The sequence below is a fragment of the Camarhynchus parvulus genome, chromosome 10, assembly GCF_901933205.1.
Source record: "Camarhynchus parvulus chromosome 10, STF_HiC, whole genome shotgun sequence".
Classification (NCBI taxonomy): Eukaryota; Metazoa; Chordata; class Aves; order Passeriformes; family Thraupidae; genus Camarhynchus; species Camarhynchus parvulus.
The window spans coordinates 10,689,508-10,708,159 of record NC_044580.1 but is presented as its reverse complement, the minus strand read 5'-3'; the positions used below and the strand labels follow the sequence as shown (position 1 = coordinate 10,708,159).

The window sequence follows — 18,652 nt, the reverse complement described above, 5'->3', positions numbered from 1 at the left end:
ATGAGATCAGACCCAGATGAGCTTCAGGCACGGTTACAAAAGAAACTCTTAAGCCGGAGAAATCACTGTCCAGTGGTGCTGATCCTCAGATGGCCTCTCCTGAGTAAAAGTGCTGCTGCTAAACACACAAAAACTGTAAGATTTGCTGGAGAAATTGCAACTCACTTAATTCTCTACATTAAGCTGTGTGCAACTTCCCAGGAATGCAACAGTGAATCAGTAAAGGGCTCTGTGCTGTTGGCAGGAAGCACCAGCCAGGGGGAGGCAGCCGAGCCCTGCACCCTTCATGCAGCTTTAAATAACTGCACCATAAAGGGCATGGCTGGGACAGCTGTCAGCTCTCAGCCCCAGCACCACCCCTGGGCTGAGCACCCCTTCTGCCCAGGGTACCCTTGGGGAAGAAATCTTTGCTTTCACAGGATGATTTTGTCTATGGGAAGTGCTCAGTATTGGGGTGGATTCTGCCCTGCTGCCCCCAGCCCAGCTGAGTAACACCTGACCTGTGCTGATGTTCCCTTTGTCTCTGGTTTCATAGCAGTGGACCAAAACCAGTGGTTTTTTCTCAATCCAAAGAGCAGTAGGTGCTTAAACAGTAAAAAATGAACCCCCAGCTGCTGCTTCTGCTTCTTGCATGAAAACTGCTGCATACATATATACTGTGCTGATTAAACAGATCTGCTGGTCTACAGCAGAACAGGGAATTAAAGCACCGCATTTTCAATTGTGTTACCAAATTACAATTCATAAATATTTGGGAAAATAAGGGCATTTACATATACCATTAGTGAGAGTGCAGTTGCTGTATGGCTGCCACTTGCTATCAAAACCCAGGGTACTAGGAAATGCTCAGTTCACAGCAGTGTCCTAAAATGACAGCACGCTGAATCAACTTCCTCTGTTAAGATATATTTTTATTAAGGGTCAGTATAAACTTCAAAAAAAATAAGCTTTAATCATTTGTGCCACTATCTACCCAAAATAGCAAGAGTCTCTAAATTGAATGTATTTTGAAATAGTCAGCTTCCAGGCACAATGTAAATACCTGCCATTTGTAAGGCCATCAGGTAATTTAAATTCATGACAGTAGCTATAAACATGCATTGAGGTTCTCAGTGGAGAAATGCAGCCCTGCATTACAGGACTAAATCCTGAAAAATATTGTATACAATATTTTGGCTCTTTCTTTCATGTCAACAGGTCATTGTAAATGTAGATGCATGAAAAAACATTTAATATCTAAAAGTTCTCTATACTTAACCTTTCAGCTAAAAAAGTAAACTTTTCAGTAATTGTTGCAGTAGTGTTTATTTCAAACTTGAAACTGATTTTCCCAATCAGCATTATCAAGCCATCCATAAGTGCACACTTTGTAACATGATGATAAATGGAATACCCACACAATTATTTAAGAGTGAGCTGTATTAGACAAGCAAAATGTTTAAGAACTTTCTGGACAATGGAGGTAGGAGTGAAAGATTCCAGATTATGCTACATTTTTTGGTCTGCCTCTGTCACCACAGATTTGCTTCTACTTTTATCTGACAAAAGAGATTTTCAGTTATATTTTCACTCCTTAAACTTTGTTGTGATAGCATTACCCACTGTGTGGTAACAATCTAAATAATATATGTTTAAATCCAGCATTTCAGCTGTCTTCAGATGTGGTGAAAACATTACATGGTTGAGCCAGGAACACCTATTAGTGCAAGCATAATTTGGAGTATGATTTATCATGCAAAAATATGAATCTGTAGCTCCTACAGAAAATCGGCAGGATTCTTTTACTTTACAAGACATTTTGGACTATGAGAACACGACACACAATCACACAGTTCCTTCATTTTGACAGGGACAGTGTTCTACAATGTGCAAAATGAGGCACACACTGTTGCAGTCAGCAGGTGGGTTAGGCTGGTTAGCTGTCCCATTCTCCATTATTCTGATCGTTGTCCTCCTCTTCTTCAGAATCAGCAGACACTTTCTTAATTCTCTGCATGGCTGCCTTAATGCTTCTCTCCAGCTCATTAGGAGATCCTCTGCTGCCATCTCTGTCAGCATCTCGATTCACTTTCCTCAGTTTAACCCCTTGCCTGATGGCAGAGAGGATGCTGTCCTTCACAGAGGTGTAGGGATTTGGCTGCTCCACTCTGCGAAGGTGAACTTCACTGCGCTTCAGAGAGGCCAAAACTTCATCCATGGAACCTGCAACACATCCAGCTACTGTTACCAGAAAAATGAGACAACCACACTTAAGAGGTATGAAGCCCTACCCAAGTGCTCAGGGCTCTTCCTTTAATCTGTGCTAGCCCTAGGATGGTCTGTGCTGGTACGAGAATGGTCTGTTCTGGCACAGACTCTTTCAAGCTCTGCAACAGCAGGCTCTGGAACCGCTTTTAAAAAGCAGTTACAGCTTTTATGTCTTGAATTGAGAATCCAGTGCCTCATCATCATTATATAAGGCTGTGCTCTAAGGAAGAAATTATACACAAAGGACAACGCTCTTTTTCATTACAACTTTATGGGCTTTCAAAAAAATTTCACTGAACAAAAAAAATCTCTTGCATTCTGTGTTATAAACAATCCACCATCCCTCCTAGCTTGCCCAGAAGCCTGCTGAGACCGCCAATTGCATTGTTGCTCAGCCAAGAGAAAAATGAAAGGATTTGAGTAGATGGGCTTTAAAGTGCACCACTGAAGTCCCTGGGAGCCAGATCAGGCCTATGCAGGCAGCTCTCTTCTGCATGGACTTAGAAAACAATTCCTATTTTACAACATGATTTAGATCTCAGGTTCATGTTTCTGAACTGCAGACCATGAAGGAAACCATACTGAGAGTTTCCACTAGACCTCCTGATACACACTAATTTGTGTTTTACTCCTGCTGGACACTCTGCTGCTTGCTCCAGACTGTCAGACAGGGAGGCTGTTTCCCTGGACAGCAATAGGTCCAGACCATCTGTGCCTCACAGCTAGAAATATTTTTGCCATGCGCAGTGCACACAAGGTTATGTGATTAACATCAACCACTTGAAATGTAACAGTCTGCTAAATCCTGTGGTACCTTCAGAGACTGAGAAGGATCAAGCAAAGATCCACCAAATTGCCTTACAAAGTCTACAAGTAAGAGTCTTAAGTCTGATACCTAAATGGGCTGCCTGGTAAAAGATTAGTCAAACAAACGAATTAGAAAAGAAGCCTTTCCTGGCTTTTAACACACAAAGACACGAGTAGCCCATAACTAAAACCAGCATGTTTATGAAGCTGTTTCAGTAAGTTCCTGTGGTAATTTAGCAATTACTGTTGAGCTACTGACATGATGGCTTTCTTCAAGAAATAGGTGTAAACAAATAATCAGATCTCTTCAATAAACAAAAAAACACATTTTCTTATCCAAAAATAATGAAAAGACATCAATATTAGGCCATGAATGGCAGAAAATACTAGCTACCAGAAAGGCTGTTCCAATAGTAATCAGACTACTGTGGTGTACAACTTCTGTTGCTAATCAAGGCTTCTTAAGAGTATCTGTGATAGGGTTATCCCATGGATATCCCATACTGAAGTCTGCATTGGATGCACAGTAGTTTGCCATGGTAACTCAACTGTGTCTCAGCCCTTCAGCTGCTTGTACTTCCCCACAGCTTGGAAGAACTGAAAACGCTGAACTTCCCCTGGTATTTCTGCCTGTGGTTTGCCTCTGAACTGATAGGATACAAAGGCTGCTTGGATGTATTGTGAAGAATTGAAAAGGAAAAGGAATGTACCATGCTTAATGACATTCTTCATTCTAGCATAAGCTCCACTGTGAAAAACAACAACAAAAAAAAAAAAAAAAAAGCAGAACTTCCAGCTTAGATCAATCTCTCTGACATAGTCAAAATATCCGCTCGCCTCAGAGACAAAAATAAATCTGTTAGCAGGATGCACCCAATGCAGCCCTGGGAGGCTGCTGAGCTCTTTTCTCATTCAAACTACTACAATTGCCAAGTTCAGCCTTCAATTACACCTCCATGATCCTGCTAACAAAGCAAAGGTGTAACAGTGCAGAATTTCTTCCCTAGGAATGTATGCCAAAGCTATTCACCTGCCTTTCAAATCCTGGTTGGATTCTGCATGAATTCCCTCCCTCAGAAAACCTTTATTTAGAAACCAAGCAAATTGTAAATGGACAAAAGCTGCGCACACCTTAGACACGTAAGCAGCCCAATTACCAGCTCTGTAGTACATACATCATGAACACTAAAATGTAGCCTTAGTACAGCTACAAATTTACCCACAGTGGTTTTCTGACTGGACCATCAGGACCCTGTGAAGTATCTCAAACAGGAAACACAAATCATTGTTACTCATTTAACATCCTGAGCTACGGTCAGTGTTATTTTATGGAGTTTCTTAGACTAAGCTTTCCAGGAGCCTCATTCTCCTGATCAAAACTACACACTATTCCTGTCCAGAAGCAGAGGAGGGAGACCACAAAAATACAGGAAATGCATTAAAAAGCACCAGTTGATGTGAGCCTACTTACCTATGCAATTATTTATAGACCTCCTGGATGAGTCATCCTGATTGTGCAGTGCAGGGCTTTCTGAGGGGCTATCAGAGCTCAGGGGAAGTGGTTTATCCTCTGTTGCTGATGGTGTTTTTAACTGGAGAGGTAGGGGGGGAGGTGGGGGTGGAGGGGGCAAGGGAGGAGGTGGTGGAGGAGGAGGAGGTGGTGAGCATGGAGAGCCCATCAACTCCTCGCTGTGCTTTTGTTCCTCTGTGTCACCATTGGTAACAAAAATCTGGACAGGGATGTCTGCTGGGGTATTCTGACATGAAGCTTTTGGTTCCTTGTCTTCTACAAGCAGAATGCTCTGTGGCTGCTCGAGAGCTGCCCTTACTCTTGGAGAGGGTGCAGGGGGCAGAGCTGCTGGGGCTGCCCCTGTGCTCGATGCAGGGGGAGGGGACAGCACCACAGCCTGCTGAGGGATGCCTCCTGGCAACCTGGGACAGCGAGGCTGGGGACGAGATGTCTTCAGAACAACATGAGCTGGACACTTCTGAAAAAGAAATCATAAGGTAGGAGGTCACATCTCCATTGGACTGGCCAAAACATCAACCCCAATGAGATAAAAAGCCACAGAGCACAGAACTGTCCCACTCACCCATTCAAGCAGAAAATTCAACCCTGAATAAATTTAAATGAATAATAAAGCATTTATTTCAAAGCCATTTCCTCACCTGTATTCTTTGCAACAAAGTCCACACCCAGAAACTCTATCTTTAGGAGATTTAATCCCCTGTACTCATTATACATAACCCTATTTTAGGCTATCCCAAGGATTGCCTCTGATTGGGACCACGCTTATATGTGAGCTATGGCTGCTTTCTGGCATGTTCTGACACCACCTAGGACTACTGCAGTTCACAGTACTTGCCTCCCTGAATACTTTCAGCCTCTCCAGCGTCTTCTGACGTTCCTGGCTTATCCAAGCTTTTTTCTTTTTCTCCTCTTCTTTTTGTTTGTCTCTCTTCTGCATTAAAACACAAGTAAGTGAGCCTTAGTGTGTGAAAACCAGCAGCTGCCAGACTCCCCAGGGCTGCTGTTTGGTACTCACTATCTGGATGCTGTGGTGCTGCTGGAAGCGCTTTCTGCTCTCCTCTGCCTGTTGCAGTCTCTGCCGGTGGCTCGCTTCACACTGATCCTGGGGGAAGAGCAGAATTCATGCAACTCTCAGTTCACACTTCCTCTGCACCAGCTCTGCCAGTAACTCCTGGGCACCAGCCACTAAACAGCAACCATGGTTGGGTGCTTGGCAGTGCCAAGAAAGATGGCTAAGCTCAACTAGTGTGAGATGTGAGACCCTGATGGTGAAGTCTGTGGGACTCCTTCATGGCTAAAGCAAATGTTCTCCTAATCAGCCATATTTTTATTCATGCTGCAGCAAAAATGTATCCAGATGTGACCCAACCCCTCTGTCTTACAATTTAGTTAAAAAAAAGAAAGGAAAAAAAAAGAAGAAAGGGAGACAAAAAGAAAAGAAGAAACAAGCTCATGCAAAGACATGAGGAAGAAGGAAGCTAGCAAAGCACTAGAAAAATGCAAAACTACTTTTCCCCCTCTCCCTCGTTTGCATAGCTCTCAATTACAAAAGGCAGGGAAGCAAAGGTATGGGAAGCACAACGAATGCCTAGCAAGGGTACTCTGTTAGTAACAAGTGCCACAGAGGAGCTGCAGGTTTCAGTATTTTCTCTGGGAGTTGCTTTGTGTCTCTGTACAGAGGGGGATCATCCACATGGCTGGACAAGCATTTGCAAACCATGTGGCATTTGGCTTCAGTGTTATACAACCAATAGACAGCAATTAAGTAAATGAAAACAGAAGCAAAAGAAGTGTCTGCCAAGGAAACAGTTGCAAGCAAGACAATGATGGCTCACAAAACATTTCCAATGTAATTCCCAGTTTGTCCAGGCTACTGAGAGATAAAAGATCAGACAGACTTGAAACTAAGCTCTGCTCTCCGCCTCAGCAGAACTGCAGGTGTAAGGTAAACTCCTCTTACTGAGAAGGTTCATAAGAGTCAACTTTTGTCTTCCTAGTGTTCTGCTCTGATTGGGAAACAAAGGAAAAACTGCCCTTTGCAGAGAACTGAGAGCTGTTAAAGTTTCCCCTTCCTCCTGTTCAAAGGTAAAGCATCAGTGTGTGAGTTGTCCTGTCACTGCAGCTTCCTCCACAGAAGGTCAGTTTCCTCCTCTACTGCAGCTGCTTTGGAAAAGGCTGTTAGGGCGAAGCTCTAGCTGGCCCCACAGGGCTCTGGTAAGGGCTAGCTGATGGGAGAACACCTGGGTCACCCAGGTAAGTTTGTGCTCTCGTTCCAAGCCAGACACACTTGCACCACACCAGGAGTGTAAAGCTGTTAAAATCACATTGCCCCTCCTTCTGCTTGCAGGCCTTGGCACCAAGTCACGAATCATCTTGCACGCTCCACCCAAACTTCCCTAATTGTTTCCTGTCCATCCCTTGTGAGTCAAGACATCAGCTGAAGAAAATGCACATCTCCAGGACTGCATTTACTTTTTTGTTCCTGAGGTAGGCTCTCCTCGCACAGACAGTCCCACGCTTTGTCTCCAACTGCTTTGTCTTCTGCCTCAGCACCGTCATTGCTGACAAGTTAGCGTAATGTTGTCCCATGCTCTGTTCAATGACCTTGAGCTCCTCAGGATTTTCACATGTATCATAGTAAACAACTTCATCCTGTTTCTCTAAAAAGGTATTTGGCATTTTTTAAGAAACCAAAAATTGCCACAGTTATTTAAACATCTAAAGAGCTAATGACATTTTCAAAGCCTTTGAAGGCAGTGAGTTAGTTATGAGTAAGTGTAAAGCTCCAGAGCCGAGCTGGGTCCTTCACAGTCATATGCAAACATGTCACGCTACTCACAGGGCTGCTTTGCAGGATCAAATTTATGCTGTTAGCATTTGTTATTTAGCTTCCTCTTTCAAATGTCTCCCTGTGTTCCAACTCCTACCTTCACCAAGTGGAGCTTTTCCTGGAAAATGGAAGACTCTTCTGATCAGCACTGGGTGTCTTATTTTACTATTTACCACGCTTCAGTTATGTAACAAGTGGCAGCGATGTTTACCTCACAGTGTACGTGGTAACAGAGAATTCATAAGCACAAATAAGAATACAAGTGGTGCCTAACTTGGGGTAACTGTGTCACAAAGAGACACTTAAACTGGAAGACAGTAGTATTCAGGCACCATTCTAGCTATAACCACCTCTTTTTGTCACTAGAGGATGCATTTTGTAATTTCTACATGTTAGATTAGAATAGATGATGATGAATTACAGGACCTACTTCAGCAGGTTCATGATACCCAGTTTCTGTGCACAGATCTTGCAGCTATTAGAGCAGTTAAGTACTGTCAATATAAATTACTCCATGCTAAACCAGGGCATGCACATATCACAGCTGCTAGCAAGATGAGCAACCGCTGTGGCTTTTTTAAAAACTTGTGTTATCAAATTAGTGCCTAATTAATTAAAGTGTCTAATTAAAGACAAAATATCAGATGGTACCACAGCATTAATGTTTCCCAGCAATGCTTTCTATTAGCAAGACCCAAGCAATGACATCCTTCTTTTTAATTGAAAACAGAGCAGGCTATGTCACTTACGTGTTCTGAATATGGGCTTAAATAATATTTTATTCTCACCTTTAATCTGTCTCTTTATAGTGTCCAGCTGTACAATAAGCAGCATCTCTTCATGTTTCAATACTTCAAGCTGTACATTATATAATTCCAGCTGTGTTTCATAATACTGTATTTCCAGCTCCTCCACTATACTTAAATTCTCTTCTTGTTCACCAAGATTCTCCATCTGTAACGGAAAATAAAAAGCATTAGTAACAAAATATGCTCACATGAAACATGTCTGGATGCACAAATGCCTGTAAGGAGCCTGGTCTAACTGGCAGCTGCTTTGGTATGGAAAACAACAGAGCATTAGAAATGGCTTGGAGCAGAAACTGAGAGGAGCAGAGAGCCTTATTAACCTAAATTTACCTTCATTTTACCAGGAAAGACTTCATTATAATCTGTACAAATGATACTGCTCCTGAAAACAATTACACATGGTACAGTACACTACTCTTGGAAAATAAATGTCAGGTACTCCTAGCAGCAGTTACATGGCATCAAAGATTAGTATTAAATAAGTATCTTAATTTTTCAGTGTCCTCTGAAAATAATATCTGGTCTTTATCTCCCTAAAAGGAAACAATTTCAAAGATTATTATCACAAATGCTCAAATGATACTTGAAGTCTAAAAGCATGTATGTTAAGCTTTGCTGAGTGTCCTCAAACATGCAGGAGCAATTAAAAAGCTGCAGACACGCATTTTCCACAACATCAAACTGTGCTGAAAACCTAAATTGTTGCATAGATAGACTTGAAAAGCCTATTCTCATGACCATTTTGGTAGGTTTTGATCAGCCCTTCAAAGAACAGTGACAGAAAAGGAGGCTTTGTAAGGTCTTACAAGTTTCTGAATGCCAGTTCTCTTCTGTTTCAGGCACAGCTCTCTCGCCCTCAGATGCTGAAGGGTTTCTTTTGCTAACATATATTTCAGGTTTTCTAGTCGTGGCAAAGCTGATGCCCAGGTGGTTTTACCAAATCTCTCCTCATCTTGCTCCATCTGTTTGTGCATTGCTGTAGATTAAAACACGGCAGTAAAGCATGAGAAATGCAGTGTACTAATAGCTCTTGTGTGTTTCTGAAGTATTAAAAATGCTAATCTTATTAAACTATTTCTGAAGCTTTAGAAATTACAAGATTACAAGGTTGAATTTGTGACCTTATACATGTAAGTAAAATACTTCATTGCACCATGGAAGTACACCCTAACAGTTGCGCAGCAACATATTCTGTTCACATGCAGAAATCCTTGAGGCTTGCACATCAAGCATTAAAAGCACCCATGGTTTTGTGCAGAGGTTTGCAGCTGTAAATCTCAGGCAAGTCAAATCCAAGCTGTAAACCAAATTGGTTAAAAGATATAAATCTTAAGTGAATGAAGTTATTTCTTTCTTAAGTTGGACACTCACCCAAACCTCAGGTTCTGCACAGAGATAAGAGCTCTCAGTCACCTAAGTTAGGTATTTACACAACCTTTTGTGTAAGTCATTTTGATTACCTGCCAGAGCCTTTACAGTTTCCTTGAAGTAGTTCACTGTGATATCCTGAATGGAGCACACAGCACTCTCAGCTCGCTTAGTCCATTCATCAGCATCCTTCTGCAAAGCTGCTACTCTTCTAGGCCCCAGATTATCATACTGCAAAGATTTCTACAAGGACACAAAATTCTCAGTTACCACCTGGTTTCCACAGAGGTGCAGCCACACTATGCTGCACTTGGAGACATTTCAAGAATGGTGGCAAACGCGACCTTCCCCTCACCTGTCACAAAGTGAATCACTGCTCATTCCTGTTTCTCATTCTCTAGGCTAATTCAGAACCTTTGTTCCCCAATCCTGACCTCACATTTGGATTAATTTACTTCTTAAAATATTTCTTAAACTATCATCTTTAAAATTACATCCAACACAAGTGTTTTTTATTGTTACTAAAAGTAACTCTTCTATGTGCAATGTTCTCTTCTATTTTTCCCCACGTGTTGACAGCACATTGCACCAGCAGGTTCTCCAGTTTGGCAGCTCTTTCACACAGGAACAGGGATACAGAAAAGAAACTGAAGAGAATGTTTTCAAGTCCACAAAGGAGACACGGGAAGCCTAGTATTCAAATAATTTTTAGAAGAATTATATTTCAAATGAGCCTAAATATCCCTTAAAGGGTTTTTTTAATACAATCTTTGTTTCATTCTTTCCAATTTCCACTTTAATTTTCAGGACATACATTGAGCATTTTATTGTCACAGGTTTAGACCTTCAGTATCCAAGCACCTTAATCTGAACTTAAAACTGTTCTGCTCTCTTTGAGAACATTAACAGCTCACTTTAATTTTAACACACTATTTAGGGAAAATCAACATAGTAAATGGCTGTTGTTTCCAGGGGCATCATAACTTTCAGAATGTGCTTCCAGTTTAAGATGCACATAAAACAAAGTGAATGCAGTGACAACTGATATGCTTCCATCTGCACTTCTAGCAGGTTGTAGCAGTATTAGAAAACTCCTTTGAGTGGGAAGGTCTCCTCCACAACTAAGTTAATCTGGTGCATCAGCATTCCTGGGGATGACACTCTGAATATACAAAAGTAATCCCATGGGAAGGTGGCACAAAAAAGGCTACTTATATTGCAGTAAATTCAGCCTCCCAGAGAGTAAACCCCAGGGAGGTGGAGCCTGGGGATATTCTCCTTTTAAGTGGGAAGTCAGCTGCAGTTCTAGTCAAGCCACTATCATGGACTCTGAGATCCTCTGAGAGCGGCTCTGCCCTAACTCTGAATTTGTCAGTCATGTTTGGTGGCTTGGCAGAGGGAAAAAAAGCAGGTAGAGCCAGAAGTAGGGAATGTTACATGATTTGAGCCTGAAGTGCTCCAAGAGCAGCTGATGCCCCACTGTGTAGCTTGGCCTTTCACTTTGTAAAGGCAGACTTACCAGGATTTCCAGTTTGTACAGTGTCGCCAGCTCTCGCATATCTCTGAAGGGCTGCAGCAAATACTGGTAGAATTGTGTTGCCATGGTGACCAAATCCTGATAAGCTTCATCTTCTTCTTCATAAACCTTCATCAAAGCCACCATTGTGTCAGCACTTTTATGCTGCTGCAGAACCTAGTGGGATAAAAGGTAAATCAGCCACGGCTGCTTTGCATTTGTGTGTGCTGGATGCTGCCAGGCTCCAGACCTGTCCTTCCAGAGCCAACACTTCCTTCCCACTGCACAGGAGGCCTCTGCCAGGCATTCTGCAGCCATCCCAGGTGAAAATACCCCAAACTCCACACTGTTAGAGGCACTAATTACTGCACACTCCATCAGGAGCCTGCAAGGAGCATCCTGCCTAGGGTGTCTACCAGAAACATTCTAATAACTGTGAGCAGATGACTTGGTTGCTGCTTTTTATAAACATAAATGGGAATCTTGGGAAGTCTGTACTGGAAGGACAAGCAAGGTATTCTTAAACTGGCTGTTGCATTGCTTCCACAATTACTAAATGCCTGCTAATGAGTTTCTGGATCCAGAATTTCTGACTTCAGGCACAGAAAAACCCAGACTGGCATTTACTTCTGATACACCCTGCAGTTAAATTCCTTTAGCATTTGTATAATTTATAATAGCTAATTCTAACCTCAGTTCTAGTGGTATTACACTTTGTAAGTCACAATTCTTCCATCGGAATTACTGCCTTTTGATACAGTAGGTCCTATTTGTTTCCTTCTATGACAAAAAGCTGGGGATTTCCCCTCAATTGCATTTGTTTACTGGTACCAATCACAGCTTCAATGGTTTTTCTTTGACACCAGCTGGCAGAGACCATGGCATGCTCTACGTGCCAGGATAGTGAGCTGGCTGAGAGAGCACAGCTAAGTTCCACTGAGAAACAGACCTTCCTGGAAGAACAGTGTGTGCTCTGCAGCTCCATAAAGAGGGAAGGGGATGGGAGGGGTGTGTGTGCCACCAGTAGTGAGAAAAAGCATTAAAAAAAAACTAAGCTTGGGTTGTGTTGCAACTGAAAAGCACTGAAATTAAACCATCATGTTTGCTCTTGCCAGCTGAGTCTGGGTAAGACAGCAGAGTTCCCATGCATGTGGGAACTTCCCCAGGGAAAATCAGTGGAAGTCAGCTCAAGGGCATTTCCCACCCACCCTGTCTGCAGGCCTGGCAGAGGCATGACAGGGGAACAAGAGAATGTGAACTCCAACATTTCTGATAATCCCATAAGTGTGACAGCCTCTTGGGCCTCCCCAGGAGCTTGTGGCAGTTCTGACACAATCCCAAGGCCCATCTGCAGCTATTTCAGTCTGCATTTGACCCACTATGGAAGCCAAATACAAATACAAGAGCTGACTTTCTGATTCCCACTCTAAAAGCAACAAGTGAGGGTCATGCTGCTCCTGGAGGATGCTTAGAGTGAGTAGAGGGGAAGTATTAGTGAAGGACATTAATGTAAAAAGGAAAAAAGGATGCTCTGGTACTTCAGGTTGGTTTAATGTCTATTTCTTGAATTTTCCATAACTTGGTCTACATTACAGTATAAAGAATTTATGTCCTTGTTAGGCCTGCAAATACAACACCACACTACAGCATCCTTAGCCATGTCTAAAACATAGCTGGAAATCACAGAGTAACTGAGAGGCACCAAGCTGTACCTCACCACCAAGCCCCAAACTGCCACAGAGCTGAACAGGCTCGTGCTGCTTCCAGAAGAACGTGGTGGCTGGAAGATATTTCTAACTGGGCTGTGAACTGTTAGTCAGTGACAGACACTGACTTTTGTATAAAACAAGGCACATGTTCATGTAAACTAAAGCTGTGTTTTTAAAAACAATGTCTTTCTGAAAAAGTAGTGTTGTTTCATCTGTTAAATACTGCAACAGGAAAGAGAAGGACAGCTGAAGTCAACTGTTATAACTTTCCTCCAAAGCATGATCACTTTCATAAAACATCTTTCAGGTTACTTTGCCAGAAAATAAGACTGTAAACAGGTACTGCAAGAAACAGCAGCACCACACTGCTGAGCCTGAAGTATCTGTAACTCATCAACATTCCGATGTCCTAACCGCAACTCTGTCACTACACACCACCCTTCGAATAGTTCCTTACAAAAAGGGGAAAAGATCCAGGAACACATCTGTAGCGAGAAGAAACCCAAGGCACCAAAGGAACAAAGTACTAACATCATCATTACTTCAATCATTAGGGCAGAATTTGACACTTAAAAAAACAACAAAAACCCCTACACAATTTCTTTGAATACAAACCACTTATTTGTATAGGATCAGGACTAGGTTTGATCTTAAAAAAAGACTGAGAATCCCTCAGTTACAAGCATCACTGCAAACATGTAGTCCGAGACCTTCTCAGGGAGGTTAGAAAATTAGCACATGACTGTATTCTCCTATTCGGTTACTGTTTCACCCATTGCCCAACGCTGCTGGATGTTTTTAGCAATGTGTTTTTGTAGGAGTGCCTGCAGCTTAAGTAAGAGCCCCAATGTCTTACAGCGACTGCCCACGTGGACGTGGCTTATTCCCCACTTAATAAAGGTGCACTTCCAACACCAATGACACTCAGTACTTCGGAAAGTGACTTTGTAGCTTCCAGACAATAAAAAAGTGTTTGTGTAAGCACAAATCTGGACATTGGACAACACAGCAGGAGCGAGCTGGTATCAGTGACTTGGTCACCCTTGCTCACGTGAGTCTGGCGAGTCTGCCCCGATCGATGGAGTCCCGCAGCAGCAGGGACCGACTGCCAGGCTTAGCATGCAGCCCCCAAGGGAGCCCAGCCGGAGCTCACACAGGCGCACCCATGAGCTGAGCAGCAGAACCGAGCACTGAAAACAGTCCCACACCGAGGGGCCCCTTCTCTGCCCGCAGGCTCCGGCCCCGCACCCCTCGGGCCAGCCCCGCGCCCCGGCTCCGTCCACCCCCGGCCGGCCCCGGGCCCGTACCCGCCTCAGGGCCTCCTTGGCCCGGGCCAGGTGGCCGCGCAGGGCTTTCCCGCGGAGCTCGTGCAGGCTCTCGAAGTACTCGTCGTCGCAGCAGCGGTCGGCGGCGAAGAGCGCGTCCAGCACCACGCGGGCGCCGCAGAGCTCCAGGGCCCAGCCCAGGTACAGCTCCAGCGCCCGGCACAGCTCCTGCAGCTCGGCCTCGTCCGGCGCGGCGCCGCCGGGGAACAGCACGGCCCAGAGCCCGCCGGAGGCCGCGCCGGGCAGCGCGGGCGGCAGCTCGGGGAAGGCGGGCTCCAGGCGCGGGCACACGGCCGACAGCTGCCGGTGGACGCCGCGCAGGGCCGGCGCCGAGAAGAGCCCGGCCCAGCTCAGCGGGGCCTGCTCCGCCGCCTCCGCCCGCCCGTGGCAGGTCACCGCGAACGCGCCCTCCGCGCCGTTCCACCCCACGAGGAAGCGGAGCCGCGGCGGCGGCTGAGGCTCGGCGAAGGCGGTGTCCCGCACGGCCACCCACCCCTCCAGGCTGTCGGGCTGCGGCTCCATCGCGACAGCGGCGGCGGCCCCGCGGGCCCCGGAGCGAAACAGAAACCGAGCGCCGGGAGGGGCGGGGCCGGTTGCGTCACCGGCAGCGCCTGCGCCCATTGGCGGGATCGGCGGGGGGCGGGACCGTGGGGTCAGGGGTGGGGTCAGAGGGGGTGAGGCCGTGACAGAGGCGGGGCTTGGGCTGCCCTCACGGCGGGAGGGAAAATAAACAGTGCTGTAGTGAAAGAGCGAGAGGGCGGCCTCGGAAAGGGCCTTTATCGCCGGATCGTGCATGCAATGGCATGGCATGGCATGGCATGGCATGGCATGGCATGGCATGGCATGGGTGGGGTTGGGAGGTGACCCCGAAGATCACGTTCCCGCCCCTCTGCAATGGGCACGGACTCCTTCCACCAGGCCGCGTTGCTCAGAGCTTCATCCAGCTCGGCCTTGAGCACCTGCAGGGATGGGGCATCCACACCTTCCCTGGGCAACCAGGCCAGGGCCTCACCACCGTCACAGTAAAGAATTTCTTCCCAATATGTAACCTAAGACTGCTCTCAATTTGAGCCCATTCCCCCTTGTCCTGTCAGTACATGCTCTTGCAAATACTCTTGGCCCATCTCCCCTGTGTGTTTCCTTCAGGTGCTGGCAGGAGAAGTCTTTGTGGAATAAGCCGCTGTTCCTGTGAGGAGTGGTGGGTGGGAGCAGGGCACGCACAGCCCGCGTTTGAGCCGCTGCATGAGGGGCAGTTTTCCTCCTGGCCATCGTTCCCGTGGCCCTCGCTAAAGTCCATGAGTTGGTGCATTCTACAACACCAGGCAATCCCCACACTCCTTCCCCACTGCCTTGAGCCTGAGCCCTGGGGCGCTGCACCCACAAAGAGCCCAGGGTGCTTGTCCTGACACCCAGCTCAGCCCGACGTCACCGTGCTTTGTATAAATGCCACCCAAGCGCTGCCTCACAGGCACCAAGGGAGCAAAGAGCAGCGGGGTGATGGAACAAGAGCAGTGTCACTGCCCTCTTATTCAGGCCCTGTGTCCAAGGCAGAATGTAATTTACTATCCACCAAATGTTATATTCCAGTCTTTGGAAGCAAAGTACTGCTAACTTTTTGAGAAATTAAGGCCTATAAGATAGCGTAGCTTAACACAAAGCAAAAATAAGCTCTCGGTTGAAAAATTAATCAAATCTGTCAGACAGCATAAATGTTAACATTTCAGCAAGGGCTGCGTCACTTGTGTGAGAGCACTTCTGCTCTAATCTCACAGATGATAGAAGCACTGTTAGCAGTAATGAGATCGTGCCTACATGGGCAATTAACTTGTGATTCCTCACCAAACAGCAAACAACTGCACTGCTAGAAAAGTGAGGAAATGACACCAAGATAATTGGAAAAGGAGGAAAAAGCAGAGCTGTGTCAAGATCTAATAGACATTGTCCCTTGTGGTGTCCCCTGAGCTCAAGCCATGTGTAATTCAGCATTCTCAAACGTGCTTAAAATCCACTGCCAGCAGGGCTGGCTTGGTAGCACATTCACAAGCAGCAGCCTGTGTGTGCTGGGCAGCTGTGGGTTTGAGCAGATTCACAAAGCTCCAGTGCTACAGCAGTCACAATAATCAGTGGTAATACACAGCCTGTTTTTTATCAGGTGGACCCCTACTGAGCACAGACTGCAGGGGTATGTTCCTGTGAAAACCTCCCTAGTGGGGCCATTGTTCACAATAATTAGCTTTCCAGAGGTCTGGCATACACACACAGGATGTATGGATATGTATAATAAGCATAACTAATGGTATGGGGTTTTTTTCCTAAACTCTAAATTTTCTTCTTTTTTTTCTAATGTATGATCATGATTCCAACTCAGCCCCATAGAAAAGCTCCTGCTAATTTGAGAGAGCACTTTACCAGTAAGTGTTTGCAAAGAACAGAACAGGCACTTCCATTAAGTTGTGCAACTCTGTAAACACATGTCCAGCCATGTGAGTTGTTTGCACATTTTGTGTGTCCCACACAGGACACTCTGCCTAACACCCCAGCCTTGGAAATCACACCCAGAGGCAATGAATGCACTCTGCAGTGTTTATTAATCCCACCTCCAAAAGTGAGAGGGTACTCTGGCTTTAGTGAGGGCTCTCTGTAGCTGCTCTCAGTACTTCAGAGCCTGTTCTCAGTGTGTGACATTCATCCTGGTGACACTCAAGCAGCACACTGCTGAAGGACAGCTGGGGCACATCTATATTTGTGCCATTGCTCATTGCTGGCATGCCCCTATCTGAGCAAAGAGGCAGGGTAAGGTTACTGCAATAAGTCTCCCAGCTGCAGTTAGAGGAAAGTGGCAAGGAATTGCTTTCGTGTGAATTAATTTTTACTAGGGGGAATAGAAGTTAACTTTGATGCCATCTGAGCTATCAGAAGAATTTATGACGTCTTAAGATAGAAGGCAAGTTTTTAGGTAGTAACATTTTTGGTTATGTATTTATGATAACTGGCGGTCACGGATCTAAACGTGCTTCATGTAATTTTATCTGTGCCTGCAAAGCAAGCAAATACTGAGCAATCATCTGAAAATCTTATTTAGGCAGCAGGATTGCAGACAAGCTTAATTATGCTAATTTTAATTTATTTCATTTCATTTTGGTAGGAAAAATAAATGTTAATTCACTTTTCTAATTAGTAGTAGCTTCTAATGCAAGCCTTATTGTTTTAATTATGGGGAAAAAAGTCTTTGCGGGAGCCAGACAACATTTTCTGGTATGTGTTAAGACCTTTTCTCTGTTTAAAATGTTAGAATTTGCATGATTTATTTTATTGCCTTCAGCATAAATAGTATTTCTGCCTAGCTTCTTGTCCATAGTAGGATATTGCTAACTGTAGAATCCACACCCATGTCTGCAGTGCCAGAAGACAAACTATGAACTTCTGTGTGGGTTTTCTTACAGATTTGTAGGGCTGGACTCAGCCAGGAATATAAAACCAGAGTGCAAAATGCCTCAGTATTTTTCACTGGTTTGGGAAGTTGCTTTCTACTAAGTCACTGATTGTGTTGACTCTGTTAGCTAAGCAATTCTCAGGAAAATTAGTAAAATATTGATTAAATAAATTTGAGGTAATAGCAACTACACAAAACCAAAAGGACCATAAATAGTAGTTTGAAAGCAAATTTATGGGAAAGCTTATGCAGAAGGTCTGATAACACTGATGTCTGACTGATCTTTTGGCTTTTTTTCTTCTGTGAGAAAGTGATTTTAAAGCTTTCATATGCTTCACTTACCTAGGACAGGATGTAACTACAGATTATTTGATATTCAGCTGAAATCTTTCCATGGAGTCTTTTGCTTGTGGTACTAAACTGCTGATAAAATTGATCTGAGTAGTTTTGTAGCTGTGATTCCATTCATGTTGGTGAGCAGTGAAGGGCTGTGGGGACGTTTCAGCTCAGAGAGAGCTCTGACTCTGTACTGGCATTATCACTGCTGTTAATAAAGGCTGATTGGAAAGAGTGGGCTTGGGAATCAGCATTAAAATTGCCTTTGCACTTTTAATGTTATCCCACATGCATCTGCTTTATCATGTAGCTTTGCATGTCACCTGCACATGCTCTTTTCACACCTCCCTCCTTGTACAGAACAGACAAAATGTGCAAGGTTTGGTTCAGAGCAGGCATCTCTCAGTCCAGAGGTCAATGGCCTGCCTTGCTCCCTAGTTACTGGATGCTTTATATGTTAAAATGTATATTTTCCACAGCACATGAGAAGCCCCAAAGGGCAGTATGTTTTCTCTGTGATATTTTTTTAGAAAGGACCCAAGACCTTGACTCAAGTTTCAGTATTAAGAATGGCAACTTAAAAATACAGAACAGGACTTTCCAGGGCACTCTACTAGTGTGTTCTGTGGCATCAGTGGTCACAACAGAGGACATTCTACATTATGCCTGACTGACAGTTCAGAAAACACGCTTGACAGCAGCTGAAGAGTGAGCAGGCTTCAAACCAGGCCATTTCCAATT

General features: G+C 44.6%; 1 protein-coding gene across 1 annotated transcript; it reads right to left on the bottom strand.

Moving 5' to 3' along the window:
* Positions 1-894: 894 nt before the first annotated feature.
* On the bottom strand, positions 895-14,716 carry WHAMM (WASP homolog associated with actin, golgi membranes and microtubules). The gene is made up of 10 exons (XM_030955640.1): positions 14,125-14,716; positions 11,112-11,285; positions 9,685-9,835; positions 9,031-9,200; positions 8,204-8,369; positions 7,058-7,245; positions 5,601-5,687; positions 5,421-5,516; positions 4,526-5,042; positions 895-2,202 (listed from the first exon to the last, which is right to left on the bottom strand). The coding sequence occupies exons 1-10, from the start codon at positions 14,662-14,664 to the stop codon at positions 1,916-1,918; spliced, it is 2,376 nt and encodes a 791-aa protein (XP_030811500.1). The 5' UTR covers positions 14,665-14,716; the 3' UTR covers positions 895-1,915.
* Between the last annotated feature and the right edge of the window lie 3,936 nt (positions 14,717-18,652).